This window comes from Telopea speciosissima, chromosome 7 (genome assembly GCF_018873765.1).
Source record: "Telopea speciosissima isolate NSW1024214 ecotype Mountain lineage chromosome 7, Tspe_v1, whole genome shotgun sequence".
NCBI lineage: Eukaryota > Viridiplantae > Streptophyta > Magnoliopsida > Proteales > Proteaceae > Telopea > Telopea speciosissima.
The window spans coordinates 28,110,622-28,134,634 of NC_057922.1; the positions used below are offsets into that span (position 1 = coordinate 28,110,622).

At 39.0% G+C, this 24,013-nt stretch overlaps 1 protein-coding gene and 1 long non-coding RNA gene across 2 annotated transcripts; one reads left to right on the plus strand and one right to left on the minus strand.

Moving 5' to 3' along the window:
• LOC122666546 (cyclin-C1-1-like) lies at window positions 1–23,639 on the minus strand. The gene is made up of 8 exons (XM_043862561.1): window positions 23,567–23,639; window positions 12,888–12,927; window positions 11,741–11,785; window positions 9,369–9,487; window positions 9,123–9,249; window positions 2,165–2,209; window positions 1,037–1,184; window positions 1–209 (listed from the first exon to the last, which is right to left on the minus strand). The coding sequence occupies exons 1-8, from the start codon at window positions 23,637–23,639 to the stop codon at window positions 108–110; spliced, it is 699 nt and encodes a 232-aa protein (XP_043718496.1). The 3' UTR covers window positions 1–107.
• LOC122666547 lies at window positions 5,684–6,117 on the plus strand. Its single transcript, XR_006333674.1, has 2 exons — window positions 5,684–5,921; window positions 6,036–6,117. It is a non-coding gene; the product is annotated as an uncharacterized LOC122666547 (long non-coding RNA).
• Window positions 23,640–24,013: the final 374 nt, after the last annotated feature.

A 24,013-nucleotide genomic window follows, 5' to 3' on the forward strand; every position in this document is an offset into this window, starting at 1 on the left:
GCTGACACCTTCCTTTCATACCAGTCATGTGGACAACTAAGTTGGCCTTCTCTACGAGCATTTTAAAAAAAGTGACATGAATGAACTTTAAATAACTGCTTGGCCAATTACTTTAAAGCTAGCTTGTTAAGGACAGCATTCACCCTCTCCTCCGGGATCATTTTTTGGCTATCATAGAAGTCTAGTATCTCCATTGAAATGTTCTTCACCTGCAGAACCCACATCAATTAAATTAAATTGAGAAATGACAACATAGAAAAAAAAGGGGGGTTGCCTAGATTTATGAGAATTGCAAAACAAATAGGTTCGACTTTGTTTTACATTTTACTTTTCTTGTAAACCTACTTTTTTTTTTATTCTTTTTAATTGATGGTTTCGAGGCCCAAATGGTCCAAACAAATTAGTTCCCAAAACTACTAAGAAACCCTATTTTAGGCCCTTAAATATAGTGGAACCCTTACATTGTAAAAAAAACACACTCAAAATGGTAGTTTGGCTTTGAATCCTAGGTTGGTAGTGTACGTTGTACGATGTTGTATATACAAAATTTAGTGTACTAAAACACACAATTCAATAAAGAAAACTAAAATATGCTTTATGAATAAATAAACATAAAATTAGAAACCATTTCATAATTATCAAATGTTATACTTGGTTCATTACAAAGATATGGGCGTGAAAAATTGCAAAAGCTGAGGGTTTCTAGTAAGTTTCTCTCTTTGGAGGCAAAACTCACGAATCGTTACATTAACTCGAAACATGGTCGAAATTTCGATCGAAACTATGCATTTTAAACAAAGGGTTTGACCAAAATCCAAAACAAGGTAAGACCCAGGTAACGCACTTGGTTTCGTTTCAACCTTTGTCAAAATCAAAATACTTCGCAAAATTTTGGTCCAATTGCCTCTCAAGATCAATAAAGACAATGAAAATCTAGATTCAAAGTTGGGTTCTTAAGATGTTAAAATGAAAGGCTTGGGAAAATAAAAGTTATACAAGGACAAAATGAGACAATTAGTTGTGAGGTAAGCCTTACCACATTCATATCAACTCGGAGCTCTTCAAACCATGCAGTGGAGTCTTTTTCTTTGAGTACACTTGCAATGTGTATGCAGGCTAACGCAATCATGTACGGTGGATAGATGAGAATAAGATCCATCTTGTAGGTGTCATTGACAAGTCCCCTGTACGGTTCAAAATGACTATTAGAATAAGATCCATCTTGTAGGTGCATTTTCCTCCAAAGCACAACTGCATCCCAACACAGAACAAAACCCAACCAATTCTTGTTGACCATATACATATAAATCAGAAACTAGAACCTGCGATCTTTCAATTTCAGACAGATAATAATAGGTGCCAGACAAGCAAACTCTGAATGCCTGACACTGATACATTGATGAATCATTTTATGAATCTTAAAGTAACATGAGGATGTGTAAGTTCAAGTTCAGAGAATACTGTACAGCATACCCTTTAAAAAAAATAAAACAAAATATTTTTGGGAAGAAAATAGGTTGATCTGATAAAAATATATCTACATCAAGATGTGGGAGGAGTAATAGGTAAAATAAACTTCCATTCTTTGCAATCTATAAAGGAACAGAGGAAGTGGCAGATGTAACCAGAGGTTTGAAAGTTAACAATTTAGCAAAAGGATATGAACCACTAGAAAGGGAAGGGAGGACAGGGACCCAGTAGTTAATAACTTAATACAAAGTTGTTTAGAACAAAGCTTGGGTGATAATGAACACAGAATCTCTTAGTCAACAGAAGAGTGGCATACAGGCAGTTGTCATTTTATCCATTTTATATACGAGCCACACATTCATGGGAATAATAGCCTCAATACTTAATGGGTCAACCTTAACCAGACGGCTGCTCCTAATAACCAACCTGTTAAACATTTTGGTTAGTCAGATGGAAACAAGAACATTGAGCGTTAATAAAGGTTATGCACTGGAAGGCCACAATCATCTGAATTGGTGAATTTTGACCAATAAGATATCAATCATGTCAACACTGGTAGCAACTGCAAAGGGTAAAAAGTCCACCTATTTCCTAGTAATCCTGAAGCATCCCTCACAAAATATAAGATTTTTTTTTCTTTCTAATATCCATGTCTATTTTAAAAATGAAGTATCAATTGAGATTGAATCATTACCAAGATAAGTGAGTTAAATCTGTCATATTAGCATCCTGGAGTAACCTGTCGATTAAAAGGAGAAAAGTTTTAAGATCAATATTTAAAATAAAAAATAAGTATACATCCTACCAATGGTAAAGGGCATACAAGATTTCTAGAAGACATGCAATGCTAATATATCAATGAAACAATATCAAGAACAGGTAATCAGTATAAAACGAGAGGAAGAAAAAGAGAAGAAAGGAGAGAAAGAGGGAAGGAACCACAAGTCTCTTACAGGAGAAAACACTCACAGTCGGACAGAATCCTCCAACCGTGGGCTCTCTCTCTCTCTCTCTCTCTCTCTCTCTCTATATATATATATATATATATATATATATATATATATATAAGTGAAAAGAAAATAAAGATAAGTATACCCCTGATATAACTTAACCACCATTATACATGAGCCATTAATTGAATACCCAAAATAAACCCAGTGGCCTGCGGTTATACTTGTTGGGGGGTACGATGTCTTGATGTAGATAAGTCACTTAGGACTTATTTTAGTGGAAATAAGCTTTGGGTTGGGTCATATATGTATTGGGACTTTGATCCCAAGGGTTTATTTTGTAATTGGCCACTTTAATGAGCCTAAAATATGGGTAGAAAGTAGGAAAACGGGATTTACTTCCTTAGTTTAGTTAGAGTCTTGTTTTGAGTCTAATTTCTTTATTCTTAGTCAATTTAGGTTACCTTATTAGATAAGGATAGGGTTAGGCCTTTCCTTTTTAGTGTCTAAGTTTATTTTTGAGTCTTGTATATAAGTTTGTAAGGGAGCCAGCATTGTACACGAATTTGATTAATGAAATATGGGCTTGAGCCTTTGTGAAAATCCTGAGATAAGTTGGGTGAGATGCCCAGGCTGAGATAGCCAACCCTACCTTTTCCCATTCCCTTCCCCCATCCCCTTCCATCGGTTATTGAATCCAAACCCTAATTTTGTTCAAATCGGTCTCAAGAGTGCTACAAGCTGCTGGGATTTCTTTCAACTGATTGTCACATCGATTTCTTGAAGATTACCATAACAAGATCTTTGCTGCTTCAACAGGTTACAAATTTGTGGGTTTTTAATTGTTATTTCAACCAAGGAAATTGTTCCCACATTTGAGTTCCCATTGTTCTCTTGGTTCCCTCATATGATTTTAGTTCCCATTGTTCTTTTGGTTCCCTCATATGATGTAAGTTCCCATTGTTCTTTTGGTTCCCTCATATGATTTTAGTTCCCATTATTCTCTTGATTCCCTCATATGATTTCTTGTTTATTGGAGGGTTTTCTATTTAATCATGCCTGGGATTAGACCTATTCTGGTTCTACTCTTACATTATGTCTTGTATTCCATCAAAGGGGTTAGTGGGCTGATTCCAAAGGGCTACTAAGAGGCCGTAGGGCCCAATCCCGGAGGAATTGGCCCACCTTGCATGTTATCTTCGTTACAGGGGCCTCGACGAACTAGCGGGTCCATGCTGGGATTCGGGGGTGGCAGCCCCTGAGGAATTTTTTTGGGGCTATATGGATTATTTCTGTGAAGTGTACCTATGTGGGGTTTCGCTATATATTTCTAGAAAGATGTTCATTCTCTGTAATCTGAGAGAGGCATAAGGACGAGCAGCTGTAACCCTATTCTCCATGGATAGTGAAGCAAATCTCATCTCACCGTGGACATAGGCAATCTTGCCGAACCATGTAAATTTTTGTGTGCAATTGTGTGATTGTTTGTTTGCGATTTCCATTCGTTTCCCGCATCGTTAATTCGTTATAGGTTTCTTGTTTTCTACAATACCAAATAGAGATTAAAATCTTAATAATCAATGATTCAACATGCGTCAACCACTATAAAGCCATCTTATATGTGGAAAAAAGGAAAGTTTGTTTTTTTAGTGGACGGAAAAAAAAATAAAAAAAAAAAAAAAAAAGAGGTCAAAGATCTTATAGGTGAAAAAAGGAAAGTTGAGTCACACAAAATTGAGAAAAAGAGGTCAAAGATCTTCAAGGGTAAGGAGTGGCTGAAAAAACCATTGTGTGTCGTAGTTGTGGTACGAAAAGTCACTTTAGTAGTAAGTTTCCCAACAAGACCCATCCTCAATATTTGAGAAGTTGATGGAAAATATGAATAAGGATGATGGAGCTATTCCTGAGCCTGTTCCACCTGATCCAAATGATGGTCATGATGATGAGGTTGAAGCTAACCTAGCTAGTCTTACCTCCTTCGTCAATGGACTAGTACAGAAGGCTCTTGTACTTTTCTTCAGTAGTCTTGGTGTATGTAGCTGCCATATCAACCGATATGAAGTCCCCGTTGGCAAGCTCTAATTGGATCCACAGTTGTCAAGGCGACGCCTAGGCGTCCAGGCGCCCTTGGACGCCTAGTTGGTGTCGCCTTGATTTTGGACCCTCTCCAACGCCTTAGGTCGCCTAGACGCCATGACAACTATGATTGAATCTCTCTGTTTATCCCACTAATATACGAGATGATCAAGAGCTCTTCAGCTTACAGGTCTGCACCTAGAATAGAAGAAAGGAAAGTTGAGCCCCGCGAAAATGAGGAGAAGAGATCAGAGATCTCCAAGGGTAATGAGTAGCTGAATACAAAGATCCGGTTAGACAACGGGGACTTCAGGTCAGTTGATATGGCAGCCACATATGCCAAGTGATTGTACTTTTCTTCAGTGGCCTTGGCGTATGTAGCTGCAATATCAACTGACCTGAAGTCCCCATTGTCAAGCTCTAACCAGATCTTTGTGTTCAACTCAAATATACCTCAATACCTGTCGTTGATCTGTCCCATGGAATCTACATCTGGAGGACAACTTGTGGAATTCCATGGTGTAGGTATCTACACTTTTATCGTCTTTGATGGAAGTTGACCATCTTGTGGAAAAGCATCTTCTCAAAATTAGGAAGAACGAATTTTTCGTTCAATATTTACTTCCTTGCCTCCCAATTTGTGATGGGTCCCAGTTTCCTGATAAGCCTCGACTATAATACATCATACTACCATGAACAAGCATAACCAATGAAGTTGGTGAGGATAAGCTCACACTTTTGTCATCTATAAAGATCTTGTCCATGAAAATCCTCTCGACTTTAATCAACCGATCAAGAAAATCCTCAGGCCCCTTCATGTTGTCGAACTTGGAACCTCAACCTTGATGCCATAATCCCTATCTAAGAACTACTGTGTGACATCCTAGGGAATAATTGGCTCAGGTTACTATCTCGGAGGTGCATCTGCAATCCGTAAAGTAACAAACTGAGGAGTCAGTGTAGATGGTTCTGCTTCATCTCGCTGGTTCTCTTCATAAAGGCAAGAATCTCAATGAGAGTACCTTGAGTTTCTTCCATAAACTAGTCATATTTTGCTTCACTTCATGGTTGGTTTTCATGTAATTCCTTATATAGTTGTAAAGCTCAGGGTTGGTGATGTGAGAGGGTCTTGTAATGGTTATAAGCTGCAAGAAATTCGGCTCTTATACCAATTGACGCATTCCCGGTATCTGAAACCCTTAAATTTGAATTGCTTTGGGCCCAAAAAATTGAATAATTCCAAATACAAAGAAGCAATGGCAATTCTATAATTTTTAAAGCAATTATGCACCTATTATGTAAAGTAACAGGTGAGAGGGTCAAACTAGAATAGAACTTAGAAGTGGAGGGCCTTTCTGGGAACTAAAATAATAAAATAAAGATGGGGAATGAAATAAACAAACTTGGTAATATGAGGGTTCTTGTGTTAAAAAAAAAAGGGCATACCAAGTGCATGAGACTCCCGCCACTGCGGGGTCTGGGGAGGGTCATAATGTACGCAGCCTTACCCCCGCTTTGCAGAGAAGCTGGTAATATGAGAGCTCTTGTGTAAATAGGATAAAAGTTGTCTTTAATAACAATAAGAAGAAGTCCTTCCTCATGATTGAAGCAGTAGAATCAGCAATAACCCTATCCTGCTTAGGTTGAGAAAGCTCAGTTGATCCAACACCAATCAACTCAAGATTTCAGGGCAAGGATGATAATCTCCAACTCTATGAAACCCAAAAACCAATCATTTGATTAAACAATCTGGAAATAAAAAAAAGTTTCCTGCAAGTCACAGCAAAAGAGGTTACTGGTCAGCCATAGTTGATGACTTTGATCTCACAACCTTCTTGATGTAGACCACAAGTCCACAAGTCCATATGTACCCGCAGGAACAAGCCCCTAAAACCAGCCCAGCAAGGTTGTGGGATTCGACTGCTGTGAGAGGCAGCCTGGTCTGATGATGTGGCAAGTTTTTGTTGGTTCAATGGAGCATCAGCTAAGGCAGCCCCAGCCCAGAGAGAAGCATGAAGAGGAAAAGAGACCATGACAGAGATTTTAAAAAAAAATAGTGAGTTACTACTGTCCACATGAACAATACCTGAGTTACAGTTCACGTGAACAGTGATTTGTGGCTGACCCAGCTGGTGTGAAGATTAGCTGCTGGATGTTGGTGGAATATTCTATTAGAAGCTGCTAAAAACTTGGTTTCTATTTTTGTAATAGTTTTTTAGTTATTAAGTCTAGGTATCTAGTAGTTTCTAACTTTGTTTCTTTCTTTTTAGTATTCATGTTTGTTTAGCAGGCTTGATTCTATAAAGCCTTATTAGTTTCTAATTTCAGATTTAGAAAGTAGGCTTAGCTTTTATTTAGAAGTTTCTATTTCAGTCTTTTGTTTCCCTTTAGTTAGATTTAGTTTCTATTTTCATTTGGTCTATTTTTGAGACTTTCTATTTTGTGAAGCTTAGGCCAAGCTATAAATAGGCCCCATTAGTTTTACTTGAATTCAGACTTGATTAATGGAATTTTTATTGCTTGCTTGCAAGTGTTTGGTCTAAGAAGACTTGTGTTCAACAGCTGAGATAACTGTGGGTGAGAGACCAAAGGTTGAGATAGCCTACCCCTCCTATCCCTACCGCTCTTCATCTATCTATTTCCTCTTCTTCTTATCCTTTTTTTAATGTTCTTCTTTCATATGTAAACAGACAACAACAACAACAACAACAACAACAACAACAAAAAGAAAAAAACCAATAAAAGTTTCAGTTATTCAATTTGTTCATCCTTATTGTGTTGATCCTGGCTGCAATCGATCTCCCGCTGGTTTCCCTCGCTCAAGGTCGAATTTTGCATTATTTGGTGTCAGAGCTAAGGAGAGGTGGTAGACACGATCAACTGTTGTTACTTGTTGCATTCTACTTCCAATTGAAGGTTCATCATGCAAGTCTGATTCGTTAACTTCACCAAACTCGAGGGCGAGTTTTTTTCAAGATGGGGAGAGCTGATGTAGATCACAAATCCATATGTACCTACAGGAACAAGCCCCAAAACCAGCCTAGCAAGGTTGTGGGATTTAACTGCTGTGAGAGGCAGCCTGGTCTAATGATGTGGCAAGTTTTTGTTGGTTCGATGGAGCAACACCTAAGGCAGCCCCTGTCCAGAGAAAAGCATGAAGAGGATAAGAGACCTAGACAAAAATTAAAAAAGAAGAAGTTACTGTTCACATGAACAGTGATTGGGGGGATATGGACAGCTGGTGTGAAAATTAGCTTCTGGATGTAGGTGGAATATTCTATTAGAAGCTGCTATTAACTTAGTTTCTATTTTTGTAATATTTTTTGGTTATTAAGTCTAGGTATCTAGTAGTTTCTAATTTTGTTTCTTTCTTTTTAGTATTCATGTTTGTTTAGCAGGCTGGATTCTATTAAGCCTTCTTAGTTTCTAATTTCAGATTTAGAAAGTAGGCTTAGCTTTTATTTAGATGTCTCTATTTTCTTAAGTTTCTATTTCAGTCCTTTGTTTCCTTTTAGTTAGATTTAGTTTCTATTTTCATTTGGTTTCTATTTTTGAGACTTTCTATTTTGTGAAGCTTAGGCAAAGCTATAAATAGGCCCCATCAGTTGTAGTTGAATTCAGACTTGATTAATGGAATTTCTATTTCTTGTTTGCAAGTGTTTGGTCTGAGAAGACTTGTGTTCAACAGCTGAGATAGCTGTGGGTGAGAGACCCAAGGCTGAGATAACCTACCCCCTCCTATCCCTAACCCCCCCCCTCCCTTCATCTATCTATATCTCCTTCTTCGTATCCTTTTTTTTAATGTTCTTCTTTCATATGTAAACAGAAAAAAAAAAAAAAAAAAAAAAGAAATAAAAGTTTCAGTTATTCAATTTGTTCATCCTTATTGTGTTGATCCTGGCTGCAATCAATCTCCCGCCGGTTTCCCTGGTTCGAGGTTGAATTTTGCATTACTTTTTCTTTTTTGGACTGAAACTAAGCAAGGTAAGTCACAGTTCTGAACTTCTGATTATGAACACCCCTCAAAATCTCGGACCAAATGGCCTTGGGATAAAGGAGATTCAACAGTTTTCCTTTTGCTTATACCACTGCCCAAAACAGGGGACCCAAGAATTACTTCAAAAAATTGGCTGCAGTAGGAATCTAAGAAGGAAAATAAGAACAGAAAAGCAGGGAAAAGGGAGTATTCAAACCTGAGAACATGGGTCGAACAGAGGAAAGAGGAAGTATGTGCAGCGTAACAACTCAAATAAATTCATTTGAAGCCAATCTTTGTCTTTGAAACTGGTAACATATACAAGGAAATAAAGAAAAGAACTCCTAATTGGTTTCTAAAACTGATACAAATTTAGAACTAGACTCAAACTCTAATTCTACGAACATATCTAAACTCAACACAAACTTTAAATAAATTACAAAAATATCCCTAACTAACTCCACGAATAACTGAATCAGTGATCCTGGCTATTCAACTCTGATTTTGTAACACATGGCATACACATTAAAGAATGAAAATAGGAAATAAATAAAGATTTTGAGTATTACTAATCCAAATCACTAAATCTCCAATTCATGATACAGAAATTACAAAAAATAAAAAAAGAAGAGGAAGAATAGAAAACTTACTGAGACAAAGAACGGTAAGGATGGTAAACAACCAAATAATAGTCAAGAGCTTCTAAAATCTTCATTTCCATCTCAAGGATGTCTTTGATTTCAACTTTGATTTCATACCGATACTTTTCATCTGTATCTGCAATAAGAAGCAAGGAGCAGTCCCTCAGTAACAAGTCCTACTAAATAGAAGGTTAATGTTTATCCTGAAGAAAAAAAAATAAGTTGGCATCTGGTGCAGTAACAATAAATATTTACATAATTTTTTGATGTAAAATACAAGAAGTCTAGCCTGCACTGTGCTTTCTTCTGCTTTAGATGCCAAGTACAAGCAGGTTGGAGCCACTAGACGTGGATCATATTCTGTCATACTCTTTCTGAAAGCAGAAATTTAAAAGTTAATTTAGCTTATAAACAGATAGCATCCAGACTAAAATGATCACTGAAGCCGAACATCCTTCACCAAAAACTATGTCCAGAAAAGCAACATAGACAGAATCCAAAGTGCAGGAATCAGAAAGACAAATGAATAAAATGAAAAGGGAGAAAGGGCTTTGGGTAAGAGAAATAACAACCAATCAGAAGAGAGCTTGTGTCCAAAGTCTCATAAATAAATAAAGCATATGGAAACCTATACGGTAGATCATTCTATCCAAAAAACAAAGCAAGCAGAAATCCCATTCACAAGTACACATGTGGCTTTTGCAGAATTTCTATCTAATATGTTTATATACATCATAATTAATAACAAAAATATATGAGGAATTCATCATGATTACTGGGGGTGGTGGAACTGGTTTAAGAATCTTAAATTGATCAACACATTATTTCCTTGATGAAATTATCAAAACCCAAGGCAAGAAAGAATAACATGAACCATCTAGAAAGGAGATATAAAAAACATTAAAACCATAAAAGAACCACAAAAAGGCCATTTAGGGCAAAACTCGAACCATAAGATGCCAGCAGATGTAGAAGCCCCAGCCACCAATCCTATTCAATTAGTTGCCCGGTTGATAGATTGGTAATGTCTGTTAAGGTTGATACCATGACCCATTTTGACAATACTTACCTACATTTTCCCTTAATGAGGGGAATTTGACATTCAACCCTGATTGCATAAGTGTTCTACAGAGTCTCTAGGTACAAGGGATGAAAAACTAAGTATCTTTCTCTTTGCTTTCAGTTGGAGCATGGGAAATTGGTGAAGTACCAGAAAATGAAAATGTGGGTCCTAGGTTTTGAAAACTTCCTCCCCCCCCCCCCCTCTCTTTTAAATAAGGCTTTTAAAGACAGCTTAGTTATTTATCAGATACTATCAAGGGTAGCTTGGAAAGTTTTTGTGATGCTAGAGTTACCAACCATGGTTGCCTTGCAAAAGCATTATTCGTAAAATAATCCATGAGGAAAACAAATTTAAAGTTTGAGCGCGTTTCGAAGGTGAAACAGCCCGCCGAAGTTTTGAATTTTGAACTTTTGTTTTCTTCTTCTGTAAGCAAGTCTCTCTCTCTATATAAGGGCTTTGAAATTCCTTTGTATTCAGTTTACATTCTGGATAGAAGAAATTTTCTCATTTTTCTCTACTTGTGGATTCAAGGTTCGTTTGTGCTAGAATGATATCTAACCCACCTATCTTCTACTGCGTCACATTGGGTCTCCCAGAGGTTGGAGCATTCAATACGTCTATTCCTTCCCCTCCCGAATGTGTGGCAGTTTCTTCATTCTCATCCCCCCCCCCTCTCCACACTGGGATCGAGCTCACTGATTTGGTCTCCAAACTCACATCTGGCGACTACATTTTCAGAATCAAGGGCTTGCCGTCTTAAGTCCAGGACCCCAAAAGATCTAAAACAGTTTGATCTGAAAGTCGAAAATAAAAACGTCTCTATTTATCAGGAAAAATAAGGGAAGAGCAGTACGCAAACATTCTCAACTCTCTTGACAATCAAATTCTGTTGGCCAGAATTACATGTTTCGGTCATTTCCCTTTGTGGTTGGTGCACTGTGGCAGTGATTACTTCTATTAACAAATTTTACATCTGAACCCATGTGCTGTTCATTGTCCTACTACATACAAGTATTGTTGAAACTAGGGAAGCAGAATTATAGAACTAACAACTAAGACTTTGAAATCTATAGCTTGATCTTTCCTGCAAGAGTTATTTTTCACCATTTTTCCAAACACAATGTGCAAATCAGAAATTGGTTGTAACTTTGGCAGTCTGAGAGACAACCACTCTTATAGGTGAAAAGTGGCAATCTTGACAGAGATAGGTAAAATTCTGCATACTATATTCCCTTTCTTAGATAGATTTTACCATTCATAACGAGGATCAAGAGATAAACTATTCAGAAGTGAATGTCAGCACTTTAATGAACAGTTACCCCAATATGCTATAACGGCTTATGCTTATCAGTTTATTTTTATAAAGGGAGAGAGGGGGGGGGGAACAAAACAATATTTTGGAAAAAAAAGAGAGTGCCATATCAAAAGACATCGTTCTATAATGTAACTAAAGTATGAGTTATTAAGTATTTAAATACAATACTAATCGAAACCATTATAGTTCAATTAAAGCATGCGTGACAAGCAAAGGGTGTTCATACCACTATCAGGCATCACACTATACCTTGTGTAGGCACGTCTCATATAAGTAACTGCAGTAGCAACCACCCTGAAAGAATAAGTAGTTCATTAGATATCATGTAGATTCACAAGTGGTTAAGATAAGGTTTTGCTGAGTTGGGTTGTATAATTCACACATATATATTATAGACTAATCAAATCCGTGATTCAGCAGAACTGACCAGCTTGTGATACACACAGATTAATAGACAGTATATTGTCAGCAATATGCCCTACTGGATAAATCGCTACTAATGCCACCAACTTGCTTTATTAGGGAATCTAGTGTGTGAGATTAGCATGATATCTAATACAACAACAACAACAACAAACTCAGCCTCATCCCAACTTATCGGGGTCAACTACATGGATCCAAACAAAACATTGGTAGGGGAAAACTAAGGACTAAACAGAAAAAAAGGGGGAATCAAGAGATGAGAAAAGAGAGGTGGGAAATGAGATGAGAAATGAAAAAAGGAAAATGACAAATGAAAGGTGGAAAATAAAGGAAAGAGGCACAGCCCAGCAAGTCAGGAGAATCTCAGCTAAATGGGGTCGGCTACATGGATCCTTGCCCTCCAATAGGCTCTATCTGAGGTCATACTTGGAACAAGGCCTATACTAGGCATGTCCTTCTTCACAACTTCTCCTATGGTCATTTTAGGCATGCCCCTAGCTCTTTTAGCTCCTTCAATAGAGATCATATCACTCCTCCCTACTGGGGCGTCCCTAGGCCTCCGTTGAACATGACCATACCATAGGAAATAGCATGATATCTAATAACACCACCCAAATATGGAATGACTCCATGATGGAAAAACAACTGAAAAATTACCCACTGACAAAGAAGGGATCCAATTCATGTAGATTATCACTGAAACAATTTTTTCCTCGAACTTATTTTTTATAAGAACTCTTTTTGTAGACCTAATCTACAACATGGTTAAGATAATTCTTTATTGTCACAGAATTGGGAATTTTGAGGTTCATATATATGCATATACCTTTACAGGAATATTTAGATAAATAAAACATTTCTTAGCTAGAGAATGACAAAAGAATTGAATCAACTAGACACTTTCACATTATAAATGAACAGTTCTTGCTGAAATCATATAATGGTCAAAATTAACATGAACAAAGTATCAGACCTTTGTCGAACTTTAACACTTAGCGCAAGCTTCCAAATATCTGCAATAAGAAACCAAAATTTAGTAAATGTGATGCAATCCCTGGTTTTAAAAACCTTATATTTGGATTGCTCTGGGCCCAGAAAATTGAATAATTCTAAATACAAAGCAGTAATGACAATTTTGTAATTAATTGGAAGTTTTGGACCCTTTTGTGAAAGACAACAAAATATAAGACTCAATGGTAATTAAGCCTAGAAAGGAAGGTCTTTTCAAGAATTTAATTAAGAAGGGGAGCATCGTGCACTAGGTACGCCCTCACAATGGTAGGTTGCTTTATTGCAACCTGGTGGTCACGAGTTCGAAACAGGAAACAGCCTTTCCGCAAAGTGGACTGCATATATATGCCCCACCCCAGACCCTGCAGTAGCGGACAACTCGTGCACTGGGTACACCCTTTTTTAAGCGGATAAAAAAAGAATAGAATATGAATCAGAGGACTTTTAAGAAATATTAATAAGTGAGGGGCTTATTTGCAATTAAGAGGACAGTATTTTGTTTTCAACCTCACATTGGAACACAAGAGGGCAGCAACCAGTGGTGTCCCAGTGGTGTTTCCGTTGATGGATCTCATTTCATACTAATTCAATTGACATCAAATCTAGGGCAAAGAGAGCTAACTCTTGGATCTATTGCATGCAAGCAACAATCGAACCAAACAAGTAGTAATCAAATGAAATAAAATTGCTGAAACTAATCTTGGCTGAAGAACTCAGGACTGGTTCTGAGTTTTGTTTGTAGTCTTCAATTCAAACAACATTTCAGCAGAGAAGTTGCATGCAGGGTCACCCTAGGGTGATGAATGGTCTCCCGAGAGAAAGGGGGATGAGGAAGATCTACCTCTCCTCAAATTTGAGGCTGTCCGCTGGAAAAAGAGTATGGCAAAGAAGATTTAAGAAATCAGGTAGAAGAGAAGATAGGAGGAAGAAAATGGTAGCAGCAGAAAGAATAGAGCAGTCACACAGCTCCACAGCTGTGAGAGGTAAAGTCAAACTCGACTTCAGTCAAAACTAAATCTTCTCTTAAACGTAGATAATATGCCTCTATACAAGAGGAAAAGACTCCTAAACAAATCTTCTTGACCAAGAAACTCCATAAAATCTCCTACTATCTATTTTCCAAGAAAAACAATCACAAAATATCTCTAAATAAGCAAACCCTATCATGCAACTACATCAGCTCACCTACCCTTTTAAAAACTCAACTCTATCGCATTAGTTCACAAACCCAAAATGCCCCTATAATTATCTTGACGTTGAGTGGCACGTATATTGAGAAAGACAAGTCGGACTGCAACTCCGTGAGTGGGGAGGATAGACTGGCATGTAGCAATAGGAGGAAAGAACTGTCATCGCCGAGGCATATCCGTCAATACGTGAGGCAACATAAAAAACGTTCGCCCTCCTTGTTTCACCTTAATGGTGTTCCAAGAACTATCGTAGAGAATACCCCACCTTTCGTTGCCAAGGTTGCCCTAAGAGAACATCACAATGCAGTAAGGGGCTAACTAGGCAAGACACCTGGTAGTGAAGTGGCCCAAACTGTAGGTCAACTCTGATTACAGTATTGGCCTCTTCTTTAACATTAGGCCTAAAACCTCACACATAAATCTTCTTGTAAAACTTCTTCTATGGGAGGTTAAGTACTCGAACTAAATCTACGGAGATAAGGTTTGCTTTTGCTCCCATGTTGACAACCATATGAACCATTATAGGATATTCGCCATGCAGTAGAATACCCTCCTATCAGAAGAGGGGAGCCTTCTTTATTATTCTACTGGAAAAGGAGGTAAGACTATAAAAGTTAGCTTCAACCTCGTCATCATCACCCCCATTGGGGTAGTCATTTGGATCTAGAGGAATAGGTTCGGGGATATCCACATCATCCTTATTCATAATTGCCAATAGTTTATCAACTATAAATGGACTGGTCTTGTTGGGACATTTGCTGCTAAAGTGGCCTTTCTCGCCACAATTATGACACACAATGCTCTTCAGCCACTCATTACCCTTTGAGATATCTGGTTTCTTTTCTTCAACCTTACGAGGCTCAAATTTTCTATCTTCAGTCTTGAATGCAGGTCTGTAAGCTGAAGAACACTTGATCATTTCCTTCAAGTGGTTGTACTTTTCTTCAACGGTCTTGGTGTATGCGGCTGCCACGTCGACTGATCAAAAATCCCCATTAGCAAGCTCTAACCGGATTTTTGTTTTCAACCCACTGATATATCTCAAACCTGCTGCTGGTCCGTCTCCTAAAGTTTGCATCTGTAACTTGTGAAACACCATGATGTGAATATCCACATCTTTACCACCCTGATAGAAGTTGACCAACTTGTGGAAGATCACATTCTCATAATTAGGAGGAACGAATTTCTCGTTCAATATTTGCTTCATATCCTCCCAATTGTGACGGGTCTAAGTCGGTTGATGAACCTATCCCAACCTAAGCAAGCATAACCGATACATTTGCTGAGAATAAGCTCCACTTCTTATCTTCTGGGAACGATTTGTAGGAGAAAATCCTCTCTTTTGACTTTTGTCAACCAGTCAAGGAAATCCTTGGGTCCCCTTCTTGCTTTCAAACTTAGGAACCTCAATTTTGATGTTGTAATCCCTGTCTGAGAACTATCGTGTGATGTCCTGGGGAATAATTAGCTCGGGTTGTTATCTCGGAGGAGCATCCACAACCTATATAATACAAACTGTGAAACTGGTGTAGATGATCTTGCTTGGTCTCTCATGCTGATATTTAGGCTTTCCAAAAGTAAATCCATCTTCGAGTTAAAAGTTGTTATGGCTGCCGAATGCTCCTGGAATCTGATCTTAATCATCATTTCAGTCTGCTGTTAACTCTCAGCAAGTTCCTTATACAACTTGTGCAGTTCAAGGTTGGTGATGTGAGAGGGTTTTGTCATGGTTAGATCCTGGGAATTTTGGCTTTGATACCCACTGATGCAATCCCGGGTTTGAAACCCTTAAATTTGGATTGCTATGGGACCACAAAATTGAATAATTCCAAACACAAAGAAGCAACGACAATTTTATAATTAGTTGGAAGTTTTAGACCCTTTTGTGCAAGACAACAGAATAAAGGACTCGATGGTAATTGAGCTTGGAGGGGAAGGTCTTGTCTAGAATTTAATTAAGGGAATGAAACATGAATAGAACATGACTCAGAGGACTTTTAAGTACATTAAGAAGTGAGGGGCTTACTTGCAATTGAGAAGACAGAATGTTGTCTTCAACCTCAAGTTGGAACACAGGAGGCAGCAAACACTGGTGACTCAATTGTGTTTCAGTCAATAGATCCAATCTCATACTAATCCAATCGACACGAAATCTTGGGCAGAGAGAGTTACCTCCTGGATCTACTGCATGAAGCAACAATTGAACCAAACAAGTTGTAATCAAAAGAAATAAAACCACTGAAACTAGTCTTGGCGAAAGAACTCAGGACTGGTTTGAATTCGGTTTCTAGTCTTTGATTCAAGCAAGATTTTCAGCTGAGAAGTTGCATGCAGGGTTGCCCTAGGGTGATGAATGGTCTCCCAAAATTGTAGAGAGAAAGAAGGGGATGAGGGAGATCAACCTCAGGAGGTTGTTACTACATCTGGAAAACAGAGTATGGGGAAGAAGATTTAAGAAACTCAGTGAGGCAGAGCTACAGCACTACATCCACAAGAGGAAGAATAAGAATAAGCTGCTGTCCAAGTGATATATTCAGTAGTGGTAGGTGGATCCATACTTGGTTTATTTTGTTAAGTGTTTCTTTATGTTTTAACTTTTAAGTTGAACTGGTCCAAACTGGCTCAACCTTTGGTCCAGTTTAAGTGACTTGAGTCACTTTTAATTAATTATGCAATTTTCTGTTTTTTGGGTCCACACCACACTCCCACGACTTAGAGAGGAGTGTGGCTTAGATAGGTCGGCCAAGGGTAATTGAGACTCCTACGCTAATTATGTTTTAGGCTGTTAAGCCCTATTTAAGATTAATGAAATCGTGGAGCTCCTCATCTCCACCTTTATAAATTAAATCTACTGTAAGCAAACTGCTCCTTCTCCCTTGAGAGTTTTGCTTTGCGTTTGATCAAAGCAAGGTGGGATTGGTGTTTGATCCAATCGACACCTTGCGGTGCGAAGCCCGGGTGATCCGAACAAGCTTTTTCCCAAGCATTCTGCTGCAAGGTTCGAATTCTCTTCAAGTTTCTGCTGCTGCCTACATCCCCTGCAACTTCAAGCAAGTCCAAAGATCACCCCAACCCCAATCCTCTACCTCTAAGTCCTCTACAGCCCAACCCTCACATCCCCCTTTTATTTTCTTCAACTTCCTTAACCCTAATTCACTCACAGGCCTATTCCACCATCAACATCCCTCCAAATTTTAACCACAATATCCCCACAGCCTCCTTACCACTCGACCTTAACATCAGCTCCATTCCCCCATTGAAACCCTAATTCCCCTCATCCCTACTAGTGACCCAAAACCCTAAAATCCTACCCAGCCACATCCAACCATCACTAAGCCCCCAAACCTTGGCCGAGTGACTCTCCCAACCCCTGGAGAACTTGACCTTAACCCCCTACCCTAAATCCATCTCTAAACCCTAGATCCCCCCCACTCTCATCTTTTCAAAAACTTGAAACCCTAATTTTCTGTTTTTGAAATTCTTATTCAAACATCACTAGACCTAGTTCTTTAGACTCCTCTAAACCTGCCCAGCTTTACCATATAAGCCCCCCCAATACCCTAACCCTAATTTGGACTAAAATCCCAATTTCTACCCAATCGGACTGCCTGTTCATAGCAGATCCTGTTTCTTGGCTCCTAGTTGGTCTCCTTGCCACCTAGGACTACATAAAGTGGTATTAGAGCCATGGATGAGCATGGCAGACCTATATCAGCAGCAACCGATCCTATGGCTGAAATGTCAGAGCTGTTTCAGAAGTTCACCGCTGAACAGAAGGCCATATCTGAAGAGATTAGGGCTGAACAGAGGACTATCACTGAAAGGCTGCAAGTAATTGAGCAAAGACAGGTTACACCTGTTAGGGACAGCAACCTCCCCATAGAAGAAGACAGGTTTCAGCTTCAATCCCAAGTCCACCGACCTCACTATAGAGGCAGAGAAGACAGGAAAGGTACAGAGACAGACATAGAGATGATCGATACCGGCATAATGGGTATAGAGATGATAGAGAAGATAGAGATCAGCAGAAAACTCCTGAGAACCGTATGACCTTTGAAGACCATATTAGGTCTTATTTTAATGCTGATAATGGTGCCCCTCGTCGAAGGTATCATGATGTGCAGAAGGTCAAGCTGGAACTGAAAGAATTCGATGGTAGCCACGACCCTCAGGTATTTTATGATTGGTTGGCAGCATTGGATGACTACTTTGACTGGTATGATTTACCAGAGGAGAGGAAAATTAGACTAGCCCATACCAAGCTAGTAGGACCGGCCCATGTGGTGGAGAACCGCTGAGGGTGACATGGAGTATGATGGTATTGCACCTACCACATGGGCTGTTATGAAGCATGAGCTGAGGAAGAAATATCTGCCCAAGCACTTTAGGGCACAATTGCAAGACTAGCTGAACACCCTACGTCAAGGAAGTATGACAGTGGCAGAGTATATGCAAAAGTTTGATGCACTCTCTTCTCACACTAGCATTAGGGAGGATGACATTCAGGTACTGCCACATTTTCGTTTGGGTTTAAAGTATGAAATTAACAAGGCCATTGGAGTTGTAGATGGGTCCAGTGTCAGGGACTGTTTTGAGAAGGCTCTTAGGGCTAAGGACTTGTTAGCACCTCCTGGTAGAAGGTTTGGTACTCCTGTTGTCGACGGCAAGAAAATTTTTCCAGCAACAAAAACCCTTTACCACCAACTCCCCTAATGCTGGTTCTTCACGTTCTTCCCTTCCTCTACAGGTTGACAATAAGGCAAGGCACCCATGAATAGTACTAAAACTCGTTTCGTCTCGGTCGAGATTTCGAGAATTTTGAGTATCTCGATCGAATCGAAACGAAATGCAACATCGAATTGAAAAATGCAATATTTCGGAAATTTTGGTGTAATTTCGGTCATCTCATTTCGGAAATCTCGGTCATTTTTGGCATTTTACACCCATAGAAAAAATACCATATTTCGACGAAGTTTCGATATCTCAAAAATTTCGGTCAGACCGAAACACCGAAACGAAATGAGATTTAGTACTATGCCCATGATAAGTCCGGATAAAGTCCGATGTTTCCACTGCCAAGACTTGGGACACTATGCTAAGGACTGCCCCATCGAAGAAAGCCCATTGTTGTTGCTGAAAAGGAAGAAACAGCGGAAGAAGTTGATGGTTTGCATCCTTACCCACTTGATGAAAGAGATTATGAAGAGGGGTACTTTGATGATATGATTGGGGAAGAGGATACCTATGAAATTCACGTTGTTACGTGAGTTTGGTAGCTGAAACCAAAGGTGAGATTGGCGACGTACATGCATCATTTATACTCGCAAGCATTCAGGAGATCACAACACCCAGGTAATTGTTGATAGTGGTAGTTGTGTTAACGTGGTTTCTGAATATTTTGGGAAGAACGTTGGGTTGAAGATTGAAAAACACCCACAGCCCTATATCTCTCTTAAATGGCAAGATGGAGGAGAACCAGCGCTGTTCTGTACCTCTACATCTTCAACACTACTCGGAGGACATATGGTGTGATGTGATTCCTATGAGGATGACTGAAGTACTGTTGGAAAGACCGTGGCTGTATGACAATGATGTTACCATTGGTGGGAGGAAAAATCAGTGTACTTTTCAGCATAAAGGACAGCAAACCATATTTCACTCTTTGAATTTACCAGCTGAAATGCGCAAGATGCAGTCCCTGCGCACCAATCAAAGGGGGGCAGAATTGGAAACTAAACTCCTAGCTGTTCCACAAAAGGAGCTTGTACAAACCAGCAAAGATAGTCTGATTTTAGCTTTGGTTACTAGAGAAGTGACCCTACAGCCAGCCGTGTCACTCTCTCCACTCATCAAAGAGCTGCTGTCCGAATTTTCAGATGTTATTCCGGAGGAGCTGCCTGATGAATTACCTCCCCTACGTGATATCCAGCATGCTATAGACCTGGTTCCAGGTTCAGTGTAGCCTAATCTGCCCGCTTGTAGGATGAGTCCTACAGAGCATGAAGAATTGAAGCGACAAGTAGAAGACTTGCTAAAGAAGGGGTTCATCCAAGAGAGCCTCAGCCCCTGCGCTGTTCCAATTTTGTAAATGCCCAAGAAGGATGGTTCTTGGCGCATGTGTGTAGACAGCAGGGCCATAAATAAGATTACCATCAAGTATAGGTTCCCAATCCCTAGACTTGATGATATGCTGTCCGGTTCTAAGATCTTTTCGAAAATCGATCTACGGAGTGGGTACCATCACATTCGGATCCGGCCTGGAGACGAGTAGAAGACAACATTCAAAACTAAGGATGGCTTATTCGAATGGAAGGTGATGCCCTTTGGTTTGACCAACGCACCCAATACTTTTATGAGGGTGATGACTCAGGTACTCCGTCCCTTTCTTGGTAAATTTCCGGTTGTTTATTTTGACGACATTTTGGTGTATAGTAAAAAACCAGTTGAGGGTGTTAAGACAGGAGAAACTTTTTATCAACCTCAAGAAGTGTTTGTTCATGCTGCCCAAGGTTATCTTCCTTGGTTTCATTGTGTCTTCCAAAGGTGTAGAAGCTGATCCAGAGAAGAGCAAGAGCATTGTTGATTGACCCATACCGAAACCCTTTACTGAAGTCTGTAGCTTTAATGGACTTGCTTTTTTTTACCAGTGTTTGATTCAGAATTTCAGTGCAATCATGGCCATAGTTGTCAAGGCGTCGGCTAGGTGTCGCTTAGGCGTCTAGGCGGATTTCTAGGTGCCTAGGCGGCTGCCGCCTTATTGTAGAGAACCTTGCATTGTTTTAATGCGTATCCAACCAGAACAAAGTAAATGTTTTTATATTTGGTATTTCATTTACTTAAGATATTATTCATAAATAAGCAAATACCCCCTATTTGAATCCAATAAAAATAGTGAAAAAATAAAATTCCAAAAGGATAAAAGTCAACCCCCCAGTTCAAGAACAAAAATTGGATTTTTGGTGGTAGGTGAAATTTTCAACTTTTTAATGCTGGGGTTTTTCTCAAATCTAAAATTCTATAAATCTTAATATGGTAAAACATTGTTAACAACCAAAAATGCGGTAAAATATTCATTTGTTTTGATATCTAAAAACATACTTTCATTTAGAGTGATTTTAACAGCATTCGAGCACACCAAATAAGGTTTGACCGGAACATAACTCCTTCAATACAAATCAGATTTAAGAAATCTTGGATTTGTTGGAAAGTTGGTTTTGTGCTCTACCTAATACAAAAAGTCTCATGTAAAAATAAAATCATTTGATCAATCAAATTTCTTAGAGAACAAGAACATTTCTCTAAATCGAGACCAGGTTAATTACTTATTGATAACATCATATTTTCTAAGAACAGTATAAACCAAATGTGAGATTAGGTATACTTGAAAATGACCAATTTCAAGAACATATAAACCAAATGTGTGTTTTGATTGTTTTACTCATATAACTGATACATTAAAAAAATGAAATTGGAACGCGATTTAGGCCGCCTAGGCACCACCGCCTAAGCACCTAAGCGCTTAGGGAGGACCTCAAATGGCCTTGGATCGTTTAGCGCCTTGAACCGGTCCAAACTGGTTCAACCTTTGGTCCAGTTTAAGTGATTTGAGTCACCTTTAATTAATTATGTAATTTTCTGTTTTTTGGGTCCACACCATACTCCCACGACTTAGAGAGGAGTGTGGCTTAGATAGGTCGGCCAGGGGTAATTTAGACTCCTAGGCTAATTATGTTTTAGGCTGTTAAGCCCTATTTAAGATTAATGAAATCGTGGAGCTCCTCATCTCCACCTTTATGAATTAAATCTGCTGTTAGCAAACTGCTCCTTCTCCCTTGAGAGTTTTGCTTTGTGTTTGATCAAAGCAAGGTGGCATTGGTATTTGATCCAATCGACACCTTGCAGTGCAAAGCCCGGGTGGTCCGAACAAGCTTTCTCCCAAGCATTCTGCTGCAAGGTTCGAATTCTCTTCAAGTTTCTGCTGCTGCCTACATCCCCTGCAACTTCAAGTAAGTCCAAAGATTACCCCAATCCCAATCCTCTACAGCCCAACCCTCACATCCCCATTTTATTTTCTTCAACTTCCTTAACCCTAATTCATTCACAGGCCTATTCCACCATCAACATCCCTCCAAATTTTAACCACAATACCCCCACAGCCTCCTTACCACTCAACCTTAGCATCAGTTCCATTCCCCCATTGAAACCCTGATTCCCTTCATCCCTACTAGTGACCCAAAACCCTAAAATCCTACCCAGCCACATCCAACCATCACTAAGCCCCCAAACCTTGGCCGAGTGACTCTCCCAACCCCTGGAGAACTCGAACTTAACCCCCTACCTTAAATCCATCTCTAAACCCTAGATCCCCTCACTCTCATCTTTTCAAAAACCAGAAACCCTAATTTTCTGTTTTTGAAATTCTTATTCAAACATCACTAAACCTAGTTCTTTAGACTCCTCTAAACCTACCCATCTTTACCATATAAGATTCACCCCCCATTACCCTAACCCTAACCCTAATTTGGACTAAAATCCCAATTTCTACCCAATCAGACTGCCTGTTCATAGTAAATGCTTTTTCTTGGCTCCTAGTTGATCTCCTTGCCACCTAGGACTACATTACTCAGGTAGAAGAGAAGATAGGAGGAAGAAAATAGTAGAAGAAGAAAGAACAGAACAGAACAGTCACACAACTCCACAGCCGTGATAGGTAAACTCAAACTTGAATTTCATTCAAAACAAAATCTTCTCTTAAATGCAGATTACACACCTCTATATAAAGAGGAAAAGACTCCTAAACAAAATAGAAACTAATAAAAATAACTCTTCTCAACAAAGAAACTCAATCCAAATGTCCTACTATCTACTTTCCAAAAAAACAGTTACAAAATATTCATAAATAAGCATAAGTATCGTGCACTGCATCAAAATGCCAGTACAATAGCCTGTTTTATTTTTCTTGGATAAGTAAAAAAAGGACTGCAAGGATATCATATAAAAAGGACTGCAAGGATACACTTACTTATGTCCTATAAAAATAATTGTAGGGATCATTTCCAAGAATCAAATCTCTTAAGTTATGAATAATTGGCATTTCATCAAACCAAATACATTTTTTAGATAAATGCCAAAACTAGTTTAATTTAAACAAATAAATACATAAACTAGAACTACATTTCCAAGTCCAGAATTTAAATAAAAGACAAACCAGGGAAGAAAGCTCAACCATAAAAACAAACAGAACCACAAATTTAACGAGGATTACTTCCCCCCAGCAACACACAGATAATATAATTCAAAATGAAATTCAGAAACTTAACAAAACCAAATAAATTGTGAGGAATGAGATGATTCAAAGATGACATAACCAAACAGAAAACATAAGAAACACTAGAAAAGGATCAGGAAATCAAATCAAACTGCCGCAAAAAGGAAGGAGTGAATAACATACAATTCGCCATCTGCATCTTAATTAGCTTGAAATCCTCAAGAGTGAGGCCCCTTTCCCTATCAAGCGCATGCATGCTTGGCAATCCATTGCCATTCTCTGGGAAAAGGGCGGATGCGTCTCTGGGTAGGCCAGCACATGAGGAGGATGCCTTTCCAGATAGCTTTGGTGGTAGGGAACTTGAAGAAGAGGTGATTCAAATCTTCATCATTGTTCCAGCAAAGGCAACAAGTAGGAGACACAAGAATCTGCCGGCTGCGAAGAAAGGCCTGAGTAGGGAGGCAGTTGTTGAAGATTCTCCAAGCAGTGAAGCTGTGCCAGGGGATGTGGTGTTTGAACCAAATATGCTTGTACCAAGGGACCACCGGGGCATCTAGGCAAATATAGTTCCAGGCCACTTTGGAGGAGAACACATAGGGCTTGTCTGTTGACCAAGTAACACAATCTCCA

Excerpts from the sequence above, each read along its gene's own strand:
- LOC122666546 (XM_043862561.1), bottom strand. The coding sequence starts at position 23,639 with ATGCATGCGCTTGATAGGGAAAGGGGCCTCACTCTTGAGGATTTCAAG. Across the intron at positions 11,786-12,887 it reads AGTGTTAAAGTTCGACAAAG|GGTGGTTGCTACTGCAGTTA; the intron begins GTCTGATACTTT and ends TTATTCTTTCAG. Across the intron at positions 9,488-11,740 it reads ATGAGACGTGCCTACACAAG|AAAGAGTATGACAGAATATG; the intron begins GTATAGTGTGAT and ends TTCTGCTTTCAG.